The sequence below is a fragment of the Bos indicus genome, chromosome 1, assembly GCF_029378745.1.
Source record: "Bos indicus isolate NIAB-ARS_2022 breed Sahiwal x Tharparkar chromosome 1, NIAB-ARS_B.indTharparkar_mat_pri_1.0, whole genome shotgun sequence".
In the NCBI taxonomy this organism is placed as follows: domain Eukaryota; kingdom Metazoa; phylum Chordata; class Mammalia; order Artiodactyla; family Bovidae; genus Bos; species Bos indicus.
Window position 1 is genome coordinate 144,469,759 of NC_091760.1, and position 17,187 is coordinate 144,486,945.

Genomic DNA, 17,187 nt, shown 5'->3' on the forward strand with positions numbered 1-17,187 from the left:
TAGTCTTTTTTCGACTTTTGAAGTGTGCTCTGTGTCAATAGTTATTTCTCCATTGTTATTTCTTACTTTGTGTATTGGTGTTTTGGTTTTTTTTTCTTTCTTTCTTGATGAAATTAGCTAGTTTGATTCTCCCCTTTCCTCCAGAACCAGGATTTTCATTTGTTAGTCTGATATACAGTTGGTGTGTTTTCTGTCTCATTAATTTCTGCTTTCATTTCTCACTGTCTCCTTCCTTTTGTTTTCTTATAGTTTACTTTTTCTTTTCCTAGTTGTTTTGAGTTGGAAATACGTTTATCTTCATTCTTAAGTTTTTAGTGATATAGGTCTTTAAAGATGTGAATTTAAATATATCCCAGGGCCACAGCTGACACCAGGTGGAGCAGACGAGCTGTAGACTTGGGAACAGTCAGTCTTCTGGGCCAGTCTGTTCTGTAGTGGTTTGTTACAAAATCATAGATAACTGATTGAAAAGGGAAAAACCAGAAGACTGGAGATGTTTTGATTGGGACTGCCTTGAAACTGTTAATACATTCATCTGAGAAGAATTTTAATGATGATGGATCTTCTCCTCTGGGAACCATTCTTCATGGCTTTTTAATGTTCTTCTGTAATGTGTTGTAATGTTTTTCATAGAAGTCTTGCATTCTTACTGCAAGATGTATTTCGTGTTTGTGGACATTATGTTGTTGTTGAGTCACTCAGTCATGTCTGACTCGTCGTGACCCCGTGGATTACAGCACGCCAGGCTTTCCTGTCCTTCACTACCCAGACTTTGCTCAAACTCGTGTCCGTTGAGTCAGTGATGCCATCCAACCATCTCATCCTCTCTTGTCCCCTTTTCTTCCTGCCTTCAGTCTTCCCCAGCATCAGGGTCTTTTCCAATGATTTGGCTCTTTGCATCAGGTGGACATTATAGATGATTTTTTTCCTCCTTAAACTTACATTTCCTAGTAGGAATCCTGTGGAGGTTTTTTTTTCTGTTTTAGTTTTGGTTATCATCTAGTAAGAAAATTTCCATGGCTAAAGAATCCCACCATGGGATTCCATGGTGGCTCAGACGGTAAAGAGTCTGCCCACAGTGTGGGAGATTTGAGTTTGATCCCTGGGTTGGGAAGATCCCCTGGAGAAGGAAATGGCAACCCACTCCAGTATTCTTGCCTGGAAAATCCCATGGACAGAGGAGCCTGGTGGGCTACAGTCTGTAGGGTCCTAAAGAGTCAGACATGACTGAGAGACTTCACTTTCACTTTTCCTTTTATTAAGAAAAATTCCTGGAGCAAGTTGACAATGTTTAGGATTTTAGATTTAGAAGTAAAATTCCGTTGTGTTATTTTAGTGGTTGCTTTTGGGTTTGTAGTCCACACTGTAAGTTACGCCTCCTTCCTTCACGTCTGCTGTGCTGCTTGAGACAGTATGCGGGGTCACAGCACTGCCTTTCTCGCCCCTGCCTCATGTGACTGTGCGTACATTCAGCCTTACGTGTGTGGTAGACCCACAGTACATGGTTGTTGTTTTTGCTGTAAACCATCAAGCGTGTTGTAAAGAGAATAAACCTGGGAAAGTGTGTCTTTCATGTCTGCCTGCGTGTTTAGCATTTCCAGTGCACCCCCTTCCTGTGTGCATCCAGGTTTTCAGGTGGTGTTCATTTCTTTCTGCCTGAAGGACTTCTTTCTGCTTCTGTATAGTGCAGGGCCATTGGTGATGAGTTCTTCTCAGCCGTTAAATATTTGAGGAGCTATTTATTTTGCCTTTATTTTTGGAGAATATTTCCCTGATAGGTCTTGTGCGAAGGTTCTCCCTGCTCCGCGCCCCCCCGCCACCCCGCTTTTAGCACTTAGAAGATGTTGCTTCACTGTCCTTTGCTTTCCATTGTTACCCATGAAACATCTTTGAATTTTGACTGTTATTTTGTACATAAAATGTCTTTCCTTTGGTGTTTTTTTTTTTCCAAATTGATGGACTAAGTGACGCCCGCCCTGGGTCTTGGTTGCTGCCCGTGGGCTCTCCCCAGTTGTGGCGCCTGGGTCTCTTGTGGTGGTGGCCTCTCTTGCGGAGCACAGGCTCTGAGGCGCGCGGGCTCTAGAGCGCAGGCTCAGCCGTCGTGGTGCGTCGGCCCAGCTGTCCCATGGCACGTGGGGTCTTCTCTTATCAGGGGTGGAACTAGTGTTCCCTGCATCGGCGGGTGTATTCTTAGCCACTGGACCACCAGAGAAGTCCTCCTGTGTTGTTTTAGGATTCTTTTTCTTTATCAGTGATTTTAAGCAGTTTGATTATGCTGTGCCACGGTGGACCTTCATTTCTTGTGCTTGGATTTTGGGTTTTTGTTTTTGCTTTTTTACTTTCGGGATTTATAATTTTGATCAAATTTGGCACATTTTTGGTCATTATTTCTTCAACTATTTTTTCTGTTCCTCTTCTCTCCTTTGGGGACTCCGTTAGCTCTGTGTGAGGTCACTTGACGCCTCCCGAGTCACTGCACTGTGGGCGCGTCATCAGTCTTCATCTGTGTTTCATTTGGATAATTTCTGTTCCTGTGCCTTCACGTTAACGGGTTGTTTCTTCTTCAGTGTCTAATCTGGTCTTAGTCCTACCCAGTGTATTTTTCAGTTTAGACATTGTGGTTTTCATCTCTTTGAGTTCCTCAGGGGTCTTCTCCTTCTTTTAAAATATCTTTTCCTGTCTCTGCTTAGCATCAGTCTTTCTCTGCCTTCATGAACATATGAAATATGGCAGCAATAGCTATTTTAATGGTCTTGTCTACTAACTCTGTTATCTGTATTTACTGAGTCTGTTTCTTTTGAGTGGTTTTTCTGCTTTTTATAGATCTTATATTCTTATTTCTTTACCTGCTTGGCAGTTTTTTATTGGATGCTAGACATTGTGAATTTTATCTTGTTTGGTGCTGTTATTTTATGTAATCCCAGAAATTTTCTTTGTGCTTTATTTAAGTTATGTTTAAATTTGATCCTTTCTGTTGTTGTTGTTCAGTTGCCAAGTTGTATCCGACTCCTTGTGACCCCATGAGCTGCAGCCACAGCAGGCTTCCCTGTCCTTCACTATCTCCTGGAGTTTGCTCAAACTCATGTCCATTGAGTCAGTGATGCCATCCAACCATCTCATCCTCTGCCTCCTGCCCTCAATCTTTCTCATCATCAGGGTCTTTTCCAATGAGTTGGTTCTTCACATCAGGTGGCCAAAGTACTGGGGCTTTAGCTTCAGCATCCGTCCTTCCAATGAATATTCAGGGTTGATTTCCATTAGGACTGACTGATTTAATTTCCTTGTTGTCCAAAGGACTCTCGAGAGTCTTCTCCAGCACCATAATTTGAAAGCATCTTCTTCGGTGCTCAGCTTTCTTTATGATCCAACTCCCACATCCATACATAATTATTGGAAAAACCATAGCTTTGACTATATGGACCTTTGTCTCTGATTTTTAATATACTGTCTAGATTGGAGCCTGGTGGGCTGCAGTCCATGAGGTTGCAAAGGGTTGGACAAGACTGAGCGACTAAGGACAGCATAGGTTGGAGGATACATGTGTGCATGTGTGTATGTGTCCCCACACGTGTGTTTACACCTCCATATGTAACTCTTTGTGCCCGTGCATGTGAACGTGTGCATACACACAACCCAGTTCAGTGCAGCACCCAGGGTCAGTTCTCATTCCTTCCCTTTGTGTGTGTGTGACTTTCTCCAGCTCAGAGAAGCCAGGCACTCACTGTCCTCCATGATGGGATCTTCCTCTCTTCACTGTGGTTTCCTGAGAGACCCTTAGCCCCACGGGTTCAGCTTGGGTTCCTCTTCTGCAGAGTCACTGAGCCTCTCTTGGAATGTTTGTTGTTTGCTCACCATCGTGAGCCATGGCCTGGGTTCTGTCCTGATTCCTCTAGGACTTCGGGGGACTCTGTCCTTCCTGCTGCTCGTTGAGGCCTCTTCTGAGAGTCCCTGCAGGCTGCCACCCACAGCGTCCCCAGGAGAGGGGCTGGTGTCCCCTTGGGGTGTGGTTGCCCCCCTTGTGGTGGGTTCTGGCAAAGGGCGCCTGGGAAGGCCTCCTTGGAACTTATCATGTTGCCTCACCTCTCCCTGTCCGGTGGGCCTTGAGATCTGCATCTGTGCTTTGATTTTGAAACTGCTGGGTCCTGGGCTGCCACCCCCTGGCCTTCTGGTTTCACTTTCCAGGGGTCAGGTATCTGTGTTCTGACAAAACACCAGCCCTGTAAAACTTCTGGTCCTAAGCACTGCCATTGTGTGGAAAATAAGCAGTTTGTGAGTGTGTTACTGTTGGATATTAATTCACAGAAATCAGAATTTTGCGGGATGGTTTTCCTTTTAACCAAAAGTTCTTTTTCAGATTGTAGTTGTTTCAGAGTTACACTGAAGACCTAGCAGTTTTTAACGTTTTTAAGTACTGCCTTTTGGAACTTTTCACTTACTGATTAAATGAAAGGGAGGGACTTGATACAGAATTTGAGATTTAACTCATTCATGGATCAGTCACATGAGTGTTATTCAAAAGAGACTAAAGAAATCCAGAGGAAATATGGGCAGAATAATAAGGAATCCTTTTCTTCAAAGAGGGAAAGAATATATTTAGACAGTAGCTATTAATTATAGTTTCCAAAGGTCTGAAAATATCTGATACTGAAATGAGTTAAGCATCTTGGTTTCGATTTTCGCTCTTAATCTGCTGAGTGGATTCATGGAGCATAAGATCAGTTGTAAACAGAGTTACAAAGCAAGGAGAATTTGTGTCTCCCTGCTTCTCTCTGGAGGAGAGCTGAGGCTGGGCTTGTTGATGTCCGGGGCAGAAGGACTACCGTCTCCAGCAGGCTGCCGTTTAGGCCCCGAGTCAGGAGTAGCTTTGATTTCCAGGCCCATGTTGGCTCCGCTGTTGAGGCCATGTGAATGAGAAAAATTTCCAAAAGTCCTGGATTGTCCTCTTTGTCTGGGTCACCTCTAAAGCTGCCTTGTCTCTGACATGGCCTGCAAGTGGCATTGAGGTTGGAGTGGTTCTAGGGGCTCCTGGAGTGCCATGGGGCTGTGGAGGAAGCCACGGTGAAGCCCCCGCCCCTAGATGGCAGTGGGCCTGCAGCGGGACCGGCCGCTCCCCTTTCCTGTCATGGTGGGGCCGTGACCGGAGGGGACCCTGCCGTGTTTGGGCCCAGGGCCCTAGCCCTGCAGACCTGGGTTTTAAAATCCCAGCCTTCTTAGCAGAGTGTGTCTCGGTGGGCAGTGTGCTGGGCCCTCTGCCTTTCCAGCTCTTCCTCATGACGTTGGAGGACCTCCCCTTGGTGCCCCTGGGCTCAGGGACGACGTGCACCTGGGGCATGGTGGGAGCCTGCCCTGAGCGCCGCAGCTGGGCCGGCCGCAGACTCCATGGAGTGTCCGTGCCCCAGAGCAGAAAAGCCTGCTGCTGTCTGTTATCAGGCTCTTTTGCCCTATAAACTACAGGCTGTTGATAAATCTGTGTTCACGTTGACTCATTTATTTTCAGGATACTGAAGTGTATAAAGCTACGGTAAAGGATGACCTCACCAAGTGGCAGAATGTTCTGAAAGCTTATAGCTCCGTGGACTGGTTAATTGTGGTGGTTGAAAATGATGCCAAGAAAAAAAACAAAACCAACATACTTCCCCGAGCTTCCATTGTGGACAAAATAAGAAATGATTTCTGTAATAAACAGAGTGACAGGTACGTGTGTGTCTGCTGTTAACCTCATTGGGCTGACATCTAGGTGAGATAGTTGACTGGCTTCCAGGTGATCATAAGTATTTGCTCTGTGAGTGCCTGCCCTGTGCCTGATGCTTGAGCATGTGGTGGATGCAGCCGAGGTGACCAGGCCCCTCCTTAATTGTCTCCTTAATGGATTCCCTAAAAGGAAAATTGGGTAAAACTTTTTGTGCATTTCCAGGCTCTTGGTGAGTATTGCTGACACAGGGTCACGTGTTGTCTTTGCAGCGGCATCCCAGTGACAGGGAGGCCCCTGCGCGGAGCTCCTTGCCACACTGGTGCCTGCTCTGTGGACGCTGCTCTGCTCAGATCGGCCCCCACCAGCCCTGACTTCATCAGCTGCTTTGGGTTCTCCTTTTCTGAGTTAACAACGCTTGATGGGAATTTCTGAAGCTTAGTTTGTTTGTTGCTTTAATTAATAAGGAGAAGATCTGGAAACAGTAAACGTTGAAGGTCTTAATGAGGGACGGAGAGTGTAAAGGATGTATTGTCTGGTTGATAAGCACCAGGTCACTGAAGGAAAATATTGTTTCGGTGGTTGCTGTTCATGTAGGTTTCTTTTTTCATCCACCCCTGTAGTAGAGAACTCTGCATCTGGTCAGAAATAAACGTGGATGATTGCAATCTTTAAGGCCTTAAGGAGAAACTGCTGAGCGAGCAGACCCTAGCAGCTCATACAGTGAACAAATGATGTTACTTCCATGGTGGGATGGGGCTTAGGAGTGAGCTGCCTGGACCGCTTTATCTTTCAGGGGAAGAAACAGTATCTAATGCGGTGGAGTGAGGTGAGTGGGGTGACTGAAATTAAGGCCAGCTGCAAGTTTTAAAATTTCCTTTTTGGTACTGATTACTCATCTGGTGGGCCGTCTAGACTGTGGCTGTTTCACCCTTTGTCCTCTGGTAAATCAGTCCTTCCTGCAGGGGGGATGATGGGGCCCAAAGGAAATGAAACTTAAAATCTGTTCATTTTGCCACTTGCTGGTAATTCAGGTGAAGTATTTATAGAGGAGAAATGTTGAAATTCATAGCATCAATATTTAGAAGTTATTTCTAAGTTCAAATTTACCCATCTCTCTAGATCATATTGTTTTCAAGGATAAAGAAAGTTTTACCTTTTTCACCTGTTGGATGAACAGGTTATCTTTTCCAGATCCACTGGAAACACTTGTAACTTTATACAAGCCTTTGAGATTTGTACACCGTGGATACAGAGTTTTTTGTAGTGAAATTGTATCATACCTTTGTTGTTGTTGTTCAGTCACTCAGTTCTCTTTGAGTCTTTGCAACCCTGTGTCTGTAGCCCACCAGTCTCCTCTGTCCCTGGGATTCTCCAGGCAAGAATACTGGAGTGGGCTGCCATTTCCTTTTCCATGGGATCCTCCTGTCCCAGGGATCGAACCTGAGTCTCTAGCATTGCAGGTGGATTCTTTATGAGCCACCAGGGAAGTCCCATAAGTTAAGCCCTGTCCTTCTGAGCCTTTATTTATTGTTTATTGACGCTACTCTTGAGCTCAGCTGGTGGGAGAGACAGACTAACAGTGAGAAGTGTTTGCAGGGTGCGCTGATGGCACTGGTCCTGGAGTCGGGGGGCTGAGCTCGGAGCAGCTGGGGCGGGGGCTGGGGGAGGGTCAGTGAGGGTGTGTCAGCGAGCAGGGTTGTGTGGGGTGAGCAGGAACGTGTTGGGTAGAAAGACAGGAGAGCCCGAGAAGCTGAGTGGGCTTGAACTGGAGAGAGTAGGAATCAGAGCTGGACACCCGGGCTGGTCCATGTTGTCATGGTCCTCAGGTGCCATGTTAAACACCTGCCTTTTAGTCTGTCAGTCACCGGGAACCCTAAGAGGTTTTTGAAGTGGGCAGGGCACCTGGGGTTTGGGAACTGAGGCGCAGTCACCTTATTTTCCAGTGCACCCTGTAGACAGGGTCTGAGTCTTGTGACTCATCATAACCCCCCCATCCATTCTGCAGCACCTCTCTCATAACAGCACTCACTGGCTGCTTACATAGCCTTAGACCAGCTCACGATGAAACCATTTCCTCATCTGATGTCTCATCATCTGCCTGATGTGTTTCACCAGTTCTAGAGGGAAGAAAGGAAGAGGAGGGAGGAAGCCCGTTTGCATCCCAAGATCGTGGTCACTGTTGGGCGGTGGTCTGTGCCTGGAGTGTTTTCTGCATAATCTGTTCATGTCTTCCCAGGTGTGTCGTACTCTCCGATCCCTTGAAGGACTCCTCCCGAACTCAGGAATCCTGGAATGCCTTCCTGACCAAACTCAGGACATTACTTCTTATGTCTTTTACAAAAAACCTAGGCAAGTTTGAGGATGACATGAGAACCTTGAGAGAGAAGAGGACCGAGCCAGGCTGGAGCTTCTGTGAATACTTCATGGTGCAGGTACCTGAGTGACTACGCAGAGTGAGACTGCTTCCTTCTCTTTCCCTCCCTCTTCATTCTTGTGAATAAGGCAGCTCTCTTGCGGTCATTCATATGGACGTAGCTTATAAGACCAAGTGACAGTGCAGTGGCCAGCTTCATTCTCATGGCTGATTAAGGAAGATCGGAGGTGGTCTCCTGAGTAGGTACTGTGTCAGCTGCCTCGCTGCTTCAGAGCTTGGCATCTAGCCTTTTATGAAATGACCTTGTCCTCAGAGCAGGTCTGCTTTTGTCGGCGCCTCGGGCCTCCTGGTCGTCGACCATGGGCCTGGCTTTGGCCGTGGGGCCCAGCACTGGTGACGGCCCTGACAATGAGATGTCTACTGCCTGCCTGGCGCTGTGGTTGAACTACTTGAGTCCCAAGTGTGTTTCCGCCATAGTTTTATAACTTTGGGTTCCAATGAAAGATTGTCTTAAGCTGGTTTCTTTACTCTAGCTTACAAAAGTGTTTAGGTTTCCAGAAATTGTGGTCTATAGTCAGTTCTCTTGTTTTTTAAGAGGAAGAGTGTGTTAAGTGAACAAAGTGATGTGAAACAGAGGAGCTAGGGGGAGGAGACCCTCCGTGCACTGCAGAGGGATGAGAGTGTTGCTGTTAGGGTCCTTGTTCTTTGTTCACCATGTTTTGCCTGGAAAAGCATGATTTTCATATTTTGTAATTTTCATATTTAAATATCACTTGCATATTAATTACTGAAGAAATAATGAACCTTGAATAAATAAAAGACCCTAATTAGAAATTTTGAAGTTTGTCTCTTATTCTGATGCTCCTGTCGTGGTGATATTTGGGTGATTTTGGGCAACATAAGGGAGTTTGAACGTGTTCATAATTCCCTGTATGGCTGACTGTGACAGAACTTTCAGATCACCCTGTCTCTTTACCCTTCAATCGTATTAAACTTATTTCCTAAGAGTAGTGACAAGGAAAGAGAAGAGTCCAAATGAACACAGTGGTATTGGTTTAGAATCAGTGTGAACTCGTGGTTGGATAACTGGATGGCTGGGTAGATAGATTCAGAAATATTGATGTATGTGTGGGTGGCGGTTAATGCGTGTGCATGTAAATATTGCTTTGCTCTCTCCTCTGATGGGGTCTGGAAAAAATGACACCTCAGTAGCAGTGAGCAGACTTAGTGCTAAGATCTTGGTTTCTAAACTGCATTCTCCAGTAAAAGTTGCCAGGGCTCCTGGACATGATTGGTTCCAGGGCTAATGTAGGGAAAATACAATATTTTGTAGAAGCAGAAAGTAAGCAGGTGCTCAAGAAAAAGGTGGAGGTCTGTCAAAGGAGCACACACACCACCTCCAGGGGCCTCCTGACATCCAAAGCAGGAGCAGTGTGTGCAGCAAATGAGTAGTGACAGACCAGAGATGCACCCCGTGGGATAGAATCAGCATCCTTGTGTCTCCATAGATATAAATAAGTAGTTATTTAATAAGTAAAGGAAGGAGAAGATTCCGCTATTCCATAGAGCAGAATTCTAATTAAAGAGTGTTTGTCTGGGGAGCAAGGGAAGTACCAAGGACGAGAGGCCGAGCACTGAGGCCTGGCACGTCACAGAGGGACTCCAGGAGTCATGCTGGCCTTTTCCTGCTTCTGTCTGTGCCTGGTCATTAACTTGATTTTCTGTTTCTTAGCATAAACATTGTTCAGAATGCTGCTTGCTTTTCTCTGTTGTGATCTTTCCTGGCTTCTTACTTCAAAACACTGATTTATAATTTTGTGTTTTCCTTTTTAAACTTTCTTTGGGTGACTAGGAGGAGCTTGCCTTTGTCTTTGAGATGCTGCAGCAGTTTGAAGACGCTCTGGTGCAGTACGATGAGCTGGACGCCTTGTTTTCTCAGTATGTTGTCAACTTTGGTGCTGGGGGTGAGTAGTGAAGTTTTAGAAACAAGTTCTTTTCTCACCATAGCTTTCCCCACTTCTAACTAGTATGGAAGCTGCTGTTATTTACCTAATATTAATTACCTAATCTTCCGTGGTTTTTAAAAACAGATTATGCAGGATATATTCCCATCTTGCTATAGGGAGTGAAATGAGGGTTAGGTGTTAGTCACACTTGTGGAAGAATCTTGAGGAATCAAAGTGTTGAAGGAGTTGTTTTCAGATATAAAGTGTCATTTCTACAGCTTGAGCTGTCTGTCTAGGGATGCTCCCGATGCTGTGCCTCCTTGCTAACATAGTGTGGGGGATCTTTTTCTTTGGTTAAGAGGTTGTCTGTGTGATATTTGAGTGTTCACTACAGTGAGTCTTACATGACACCATTGTAAAGGGTGTTCATCTTTTTAACGATGTCTTAAAGTTTTCTAAAAATACGAAACTAGCACAGTGACCCGTGTACAAAGAAAAAAGTTTGTAATTGTGCTCACTGTTCTTTGCTTGGTATTTATTTTGGTAGAAATGGCATCACATTATCATGACATTTGTCTGTAGCTTGTTCTTACTAGCAGTCCATCGCAGGCATCTGTTCAGGGGGACAGGTCAGGTGCTAAGCTGTTTCTACAGTAGCTGCAGAGTGCTTCACAGTGTGGGCTCCTTAGACTTGATTCAGCCACCCCTGGTGCTGGGCATTTGGGTTGTCTCCACTCTGCTACCACAAGCAGTGCTATGATAGACATCTTTATCGGGGGTTCTTTTAAGAACCTTTGTCATAGTGTCTGAAGAAAGGCGTGATTCCCAGGAGCCATTGTCGTGTCTGCTAGGAGACCTGTAGGGAGTGAGGTGCAGGGGCCGCCCCCCTGGCCTGTGGCCCCACCCTGGTTTTCAGAGTGATTCGATGTCACCCACTGAGGCCCACTTCCAGGCAGTTTTCATTCAGTTCAGCTTTGGATCTCTTACTTTGCTGAGACACAGACAAAAGCATATAACTACAGCAATTTACTAATTAGATTTTGAAAACTTAAAGGGAGTTAAATTACATTTCTTATAACTTACATACCCATGTTATACATATATATATGTATGTATATATATGTGTGTGTGTGTGTGTCTCAGATAGCTTACATGTTTCTTATATTTCACATAGTTTCTTTGTTCTCTCAGTTTTAAAATAAACCTGGGGCAATTTAAAATCCAAAAGTAAGCCTGGACCAGCTTTTACAGTGAAATGATAAGGTGGTTCATTTTTGTTCATTCATACACATACTTCTTGAGAGCCTTCCCTGTTCTGAATACAGTAGGGAACACAACAAAATTCCTTCTTTGATGGAGTTTACATGAAAGGGAGACATATGGAAAAACAAGTATGTCACTTAGAGTCAGGCAGTGAGGGTAGCAAGTGCAGGCTGGGCAGCAGATGCAGGTGTGGGGGAGGGTGGCGCTAAGGCTGGTTAGTGTCAGATGGGGGCCTAGGAGGCCCTCCAAGAGAGGCCTGACCAAACGGGGGGGAGCCAGGAAACCCCAGTGGGCTCCGATGGGGCCTTAGCAGAGGGATCTGCTGAGGAAGGGCCTGACAGCTGGGGGGACACCTCACTTTATGGACAGTGAGCCGCTGAGTCTCAGCTCAGGTCCGTGAGGGACGCTGGTGCTGTCGCTGGCCCTGCAGCCACGAAGCGATGCCACCATGCCAGGGTAGACGTGGACGTCCAGGGAGGTGGCTGTGAGAGAGAACGGTAGATCAAAAAGTTTTTTTCCTTAAGATTGAATGACCCTGTTATTGTAGACGCTTGTGTTTAGTTTAAAACCATATTTGAGTCTTTGGGCTCTTAGAATTGGGGGGCCTTGTTGGAAATCTCCGACAGTTAGAGGAGGTTCCCCCTGCTTCCCACTACTACTGCTTCCTCGTGCCTGTGGGCCCTTCCTCTGGGAGCTGGGCTCAGGTGTTGACAGGGTTGAGTGGCAGACAGGCAGGAGGCTTAAACACGTCAGGAAGAGTGTGGGGATGAAAGAAGAAAAAGACTGTCCCGTGGCCAGGCTGCTCCCCCGCACACGGTAGGGAGGAACCCCATAGCACACTCCCGCCTGGGCCTCCTGCCTCCTCCCCGGTGACTGACTGTGGAGCCTGAGGTGTCCCTGACCCTCAGCCCGGCGGCCTGATCGCATCCTGGCTTGTTCACAACCTTCGGGGCCTGCAACGGCGTTGTGCCTTGTGGCCTCTGTCCTGTCCCCCAATGCCAGGTGCCGAGTGGGTGTTCTTGTAGTGAGCACTCTGTCCTGTGTCCCTTGCTGGGTTCCCCACAGCCTCGAGGGGGGGCTGGCGCTTCGGGCCGAACAGCAGTTGAGCCACCCATCGGTCCCCTAGGGCTCACGGTCCCACGCAGTGAGGTGAAGGAATCTGCAGTCAGCGCCTTTCACGATGTGTGTTTGTTTAGATGGTGCCAACTGGCTGACTTTTTTCTGCCAGCCGGTGAAGAGCTGGAATGGATTGATCCTCCGAAAGCCCATAGATATGGAGAAGCGCGAATTGATACAGAGGCAAGAAGCCACCCTGTTAGATCTGCGCAGTTACCTGTTCTCTCGCCAGTGCACCCTGCTCCTCTTCCTGCAGAGGCCGTGGGAGGTGGCTCAGCGCGCCCTAGAACTGCTGCACAGCTGTGTGCAGGAGCTGAAGCTCTTGGAAGTGAGTCGTCTCTTTTCCCCATTTACCCGCTTCCTGACTGTTGGTGTAGAAACCGATTAAGTAATTGCTAGAAAATACAACTTCTGCTCTCAACACAGTGCAGTTCACATTGGCCTACAGCGAGCCTCCTAGATGAGTTTCTCAATATAATTTTTAAGGTAACCCTGGCTTGCTCTGTGGGAGCTGGGGCTCACTGATCAAGATCACTCGTCTGGGGGACACGCAGAATCAGGTTTCGCAGGCAGTGTTTGTTTTCTTTCAGAGCTGTCCTTTCAGATACATGAATTTGCACATGAGCGTGCCGGTGACAATGTGAGTGACACACAGCAAGCTGTGCACGTTAATCAGTAGCACCCAGTTTAATGGAGATACGTTACAAGCACACGTGTGCACGCGTGTGGGAAAGAACACAGTTAGCTGAAGGTGTTCATTGTAGCGGAACACTTGGTTTTCTGGATTAACACCCCCAGGGCTCTGGGCTCTTTTCTGCCCTTGGCGTTGGAAGCATTTTAGTGAGGTAGGGGAGCGCTAGTGACTGTCCGTTCCGGGCGTCCTCACCTTCTTTGTTTTAGTGACCTCTTTACATGGAAAACTGCACATATACACACTCCAGTTGTTACATACACTTTCAGAGGATTCTTAGGCACCCGCTCCCACTGCCTGGTTAAGAACTGAGAGGGGGGTCTAATTCCATTTTATAAAGGAAGAAAGTAGGTGTGGAAGTGGTTAGGTGACTTACAGGTAACATAATTAACTCGTCGCAGACTCGGATCCTCCCGGCAGGCTGCGGTCCTTTCTGTTGGGCTCCACGTCAGGGCTCTGGGGGCACAGTTAGTGAAGACCCAGGGCACTGGTGGTAGGGGTAGTTTTCGTATCATAGACATTTCTGTTTTATGTTCCCTAAAAAGCTAAATAACAGACTCAATAAAATAAACTATTGTGCTAATTTCTAAAGAAGAGATGCCTAGCCTAGCTGAGCCACAAACTTGAGAATTTAGGACATTTTATCAAATTATTTTTCTTCTTTGGACATCTAATCGAACATATGAGAAAAAAAGAACACTTTCCACCTTGAGGTGATGTTCTTGTGGCCACCTGTCACCGAGTAGGTTGAGATAATCTTTGGCTATTCCAGTCTAGTTGTACAGACTCCAGGGCTGAGGGGTTGCTTCATTAATGGGACAGGGCTGCCTAGAGATTTACTAACTGGGAGATTTTCTCTTGTTAGTGGATCAGGGGAAAACGTGGGAGTGTATTAAGAGCCCAAGCAGTCCAGCCTTGGCACCTTCAAATTGGGGTCACCCAGGAGGGCTCTTTAGGACTTAGTGATGGTGTTCTCCCTGGAGAGGGCATGTGGGGCGCCAGGCACAGAACTCCTCTCTCTCCTTTCTCATCTGAGATCTCTCTCTAGGTTGTTTTGGGAGCTGGGGGTGGTCCTTATATCTTAAAGAAGTTTTGCGGTTGGCAATGAAGCGGATAAGTTTTATTCTTAGAATTTCTTTAAATTTTTATGGAGACAATGAAAATTCAAGACTCAAAATTATTTATTTTTTCTGCATATTTGATTCCGCTCTCAAAACTAGAACTCATTTCCTGTGTCTGCTAGCTTTCTTTCTGGTGATTGTTGTTGACAGTCATGTCCGTGGCCAGAGGCCAGCGTAGAGCCTTGGGTTCCCCCACACAGAGCTGGGCAGAACTGCCACTGCAGAGTCAGTTCTCAGGCAGCTTGCAGGTTGGGCCAGCACGTGGTGCTTCTAGGGTTAGGTTTGGTCATTTATCCTGATTAAGCCAAAAGCATATGTATTGCAACCATTTTGTGCATTTCTTATTGTGATGTTTCTTTTGCAGAAAATGCCTGTGTTTGCTCTTTGTGGTTTGTAAAGCAAGTTGTGGTGACTTCCTTGTTGGTGCATCAGTTGATTTATAGTATCTTCTCTGAGAGTAGGAGACGCTGAGGTGGCCAGATGCCACCTCCGTGGTGTGGCCTGGGGTCGTCACCTGCGGCGGTGCCTGCTGAGGCCGGGGGCCAGCTCCCGGCTTGGCAGTGTGTGAGTGTGGAAAGGGTGCCTACCCACAGTGCTGCTGGCGTCAGGAGCAATAGCCCTAAGGTTGCGCCAGGTCTGTGGGGGCTCAGATGACTCCGTCACAGAGTATCTCTTTGTTGTCTACAACATTTAAACCCTCCCCCATCTGTTTACCAAAAGTCTAGTGTATTCCCTGCATAAATTTGGAAAATACAGACAGATGTGCAGAAGAAAATGTCATTGCTTATTCTAAAGTAAGAGGTTCTCTTGTTGGTCTGTGGCCTTTGTGTGTGTAGAAGGGCTGTTTGGACTTCGGGACTGTTCAGCAGTGTCTGCCGTTGCAGGAGTATGTATCCTTGTCCGAAGGACTGTTTGGACTTCGGGACTGTTCAGCAGTGTCTGCCGTTGCAGGAGTGTGTATCCTTGTCCGTCACCCTTACTCAGTGCGTTCACACGTAGGGTGGCCAGTTGAAGACTGCACTTGTCTTTAGCACTTTTAGTGTGCATCGTCAAATTGCTTTCTAGAAAGATCGTCCCATTTTTACTTACACTAGTAATACTCTTTTCCTGCATCTTTGGTAAGAAAAAAAGTAATACGTGTATATATTTTCATCTTTACCAGATTGGTAAGTGAGAACCATATAAGGAAGATATTTTCCAGAATGTCGTTCTATGTTTGTTATAGTGACTCCCCAAAGGATTTCTGTGTTAATGTGTTTTTCTCGGTACCGGCTTGTCTTTTATCAGCATAGGTTCTGATTATGTTCACAGACAGGGCTGGCCAAGAGATCAGGACTCTTCAGGATCTAGAGCCTGGCCAGCGCCATGCGTGAGAGGCCCACGCCCAGACTGTGTGTGGGAGAAGCTGCAGGCTGAGCAGGATGGACAAGGCCTGCCATCCAGGCCTGCCAGCTGGCGTTGGCATTCCTGGGTTCAGGCCCCACGGAGGACAGAGCAGAGGCTTTGCAGAGGAGCGAACCTCAGGGTCCTCAAGTACTTGCTCATCATGTGACCTTGAGCCCTGAGGGAGGACCCGAACTGTGAGAGGAGTGGGAGTGGACGGAGCAGGAGGCAACCGGGGAAGGCGCTGATGTCGATGAGAGCCGATGAGCCTCAGGAAGAGGGAAAGAGGGTTAGAGAAGGAACTGCCCAGCACCGTTGAGAAAGCAGCTGACCACACACAGTGGTGAGGGGAGAGAGGGCCCACTCATGAGGAAGAAACGAGTCCTGCTTGACCTCAAGAAACCCCCAGTTTGTGCACAGAGCCAGCTGTGTGAGGGGGCTCTCAGAGCCCAGAGCTGCCGGGCCATCAGAGCAAGCTGTTCCAGGGCGGGGTGGGTGGGTGGGGGTGGAATCGAGGAGAGAGGGGCAGCTTGCGTGGGCACATGGACACTGCCTGACATGTCTGGGGTTGGAGTCAAGAGGTGGTCTTGTGTGAGCTGGGTTTTAAAGTTTCGTTCATTCAGCAGTTACTTGTTGAGCACCTGTTTTGTGCTAGCCAAGCACTCACTCTAGGAGCTGTGCTTTTAGCAGCGAGCACGACAGACCAACATCACCCCTCCTCACCCTGTGAGCTGAGTCAGGACCCACCAGGTGGACGTGGCCTGGGTGGCAGGCAGAGAGAGTGAGTTTCAGGAAGAGAACTCACTGTTGAGAAAGAACTCTCGAGGAGCTTAGTCTTGGTAGAACTTAGGGCTGAGGCAGGACATGGAGGTGAGGCTCCAAAGGTCTTGGAAGCCAGGTTTGAAAGCATACATCACCTTGAAAGTTGGCTTTTATTCTACAGCTAGTGGGGAGCCACCCTTGGGTTGAAAGCTGGGGTGCTGTGAGAGGTGAGGGCAGAGAGAGGCTCCCGATTAGGAGAAGATGCAGAGAAGAGTTGGAGACTCAGCTGAGACCTGGGGAGAAATGTGAGGTCGGAGCAAAGGCACTGGGGTAGACTTCGAACAAATGGAATATAAATGGATTCAATGAATAAATGGGTCTGAGTAACTGAATCTCATACCACCCACAAATAATTATTAGTTCATGAAAGATAAAGCAAGAAAGCTTCTGAAAGATAATGTGGGAAAGTATCTTTATGACCTTGAGATTAGCAAATGTTTCTTAAATAGGGCAGAAAGGCTTTGGCCAGGAGGGAAGAGTGTGGAAAATGGGAAGAGTGTGGAAAATGGGCAGCCTGGAAATCAGAGCCTCTCGTCATCAATCAGCATCACGGAGGAGGGGTGACGGGGCGGCTAGGAGGGGACAGAGGTCCATAGGCTGTATAGTTAAGAAGGACTCTTACCCAGAGTATGGGAAGAACCCCTACAAATCAGCTTAAAAGACTGAAAAATCAATAGAAATTAGGCAAATGAAGATAGCCAGTTGGCTAATAAGCAGATGAAAAGGTGCTCAGTCTCATTCATTATAGAGAAATGCAAACTACAATAACAGTGAAATCT

General features: G+C 47.0%; 1 protein-coding gene across 3 annotated transcripts in view; it reads left to right on the forward strand.

Moving 5' to 3' along the window:
• The window catches only part of TRAPPC10 (trafficking protein particle complex subunit 10), a 75,881-nt gene that overhangs the window by 26,074 nt on the left and 32,620 nt on the right, over nucleotides 1–17,187 (forward strand). For all 3 annotated transcript variants that reach the window (XM_070795636.1, XM_070795637.1, XM_019963528.2), the window contains exons 4-7: nucleotides 5,498–5,694; nucleotides 7,929–8,124; nucleotides 9,919–10,030; nucleotides 12,472–12,719. In XM_070795636.1, coding sequence (XP_070651737.1) covers nucleotides 5,498–5,694; nucleotides 7,929–8,124; nucleotides 9,919–10,030; nucleotides 12,472–12,719 — 753 coding nt within the window. The remainder of the gene's footprint in view (nucleotides 1–5,497; nucleotides 5,695–7,928; nucleotides 8,125–9,918; nucleotides 10,031–12,471; nucleotides 12,720–17,187) is intronic.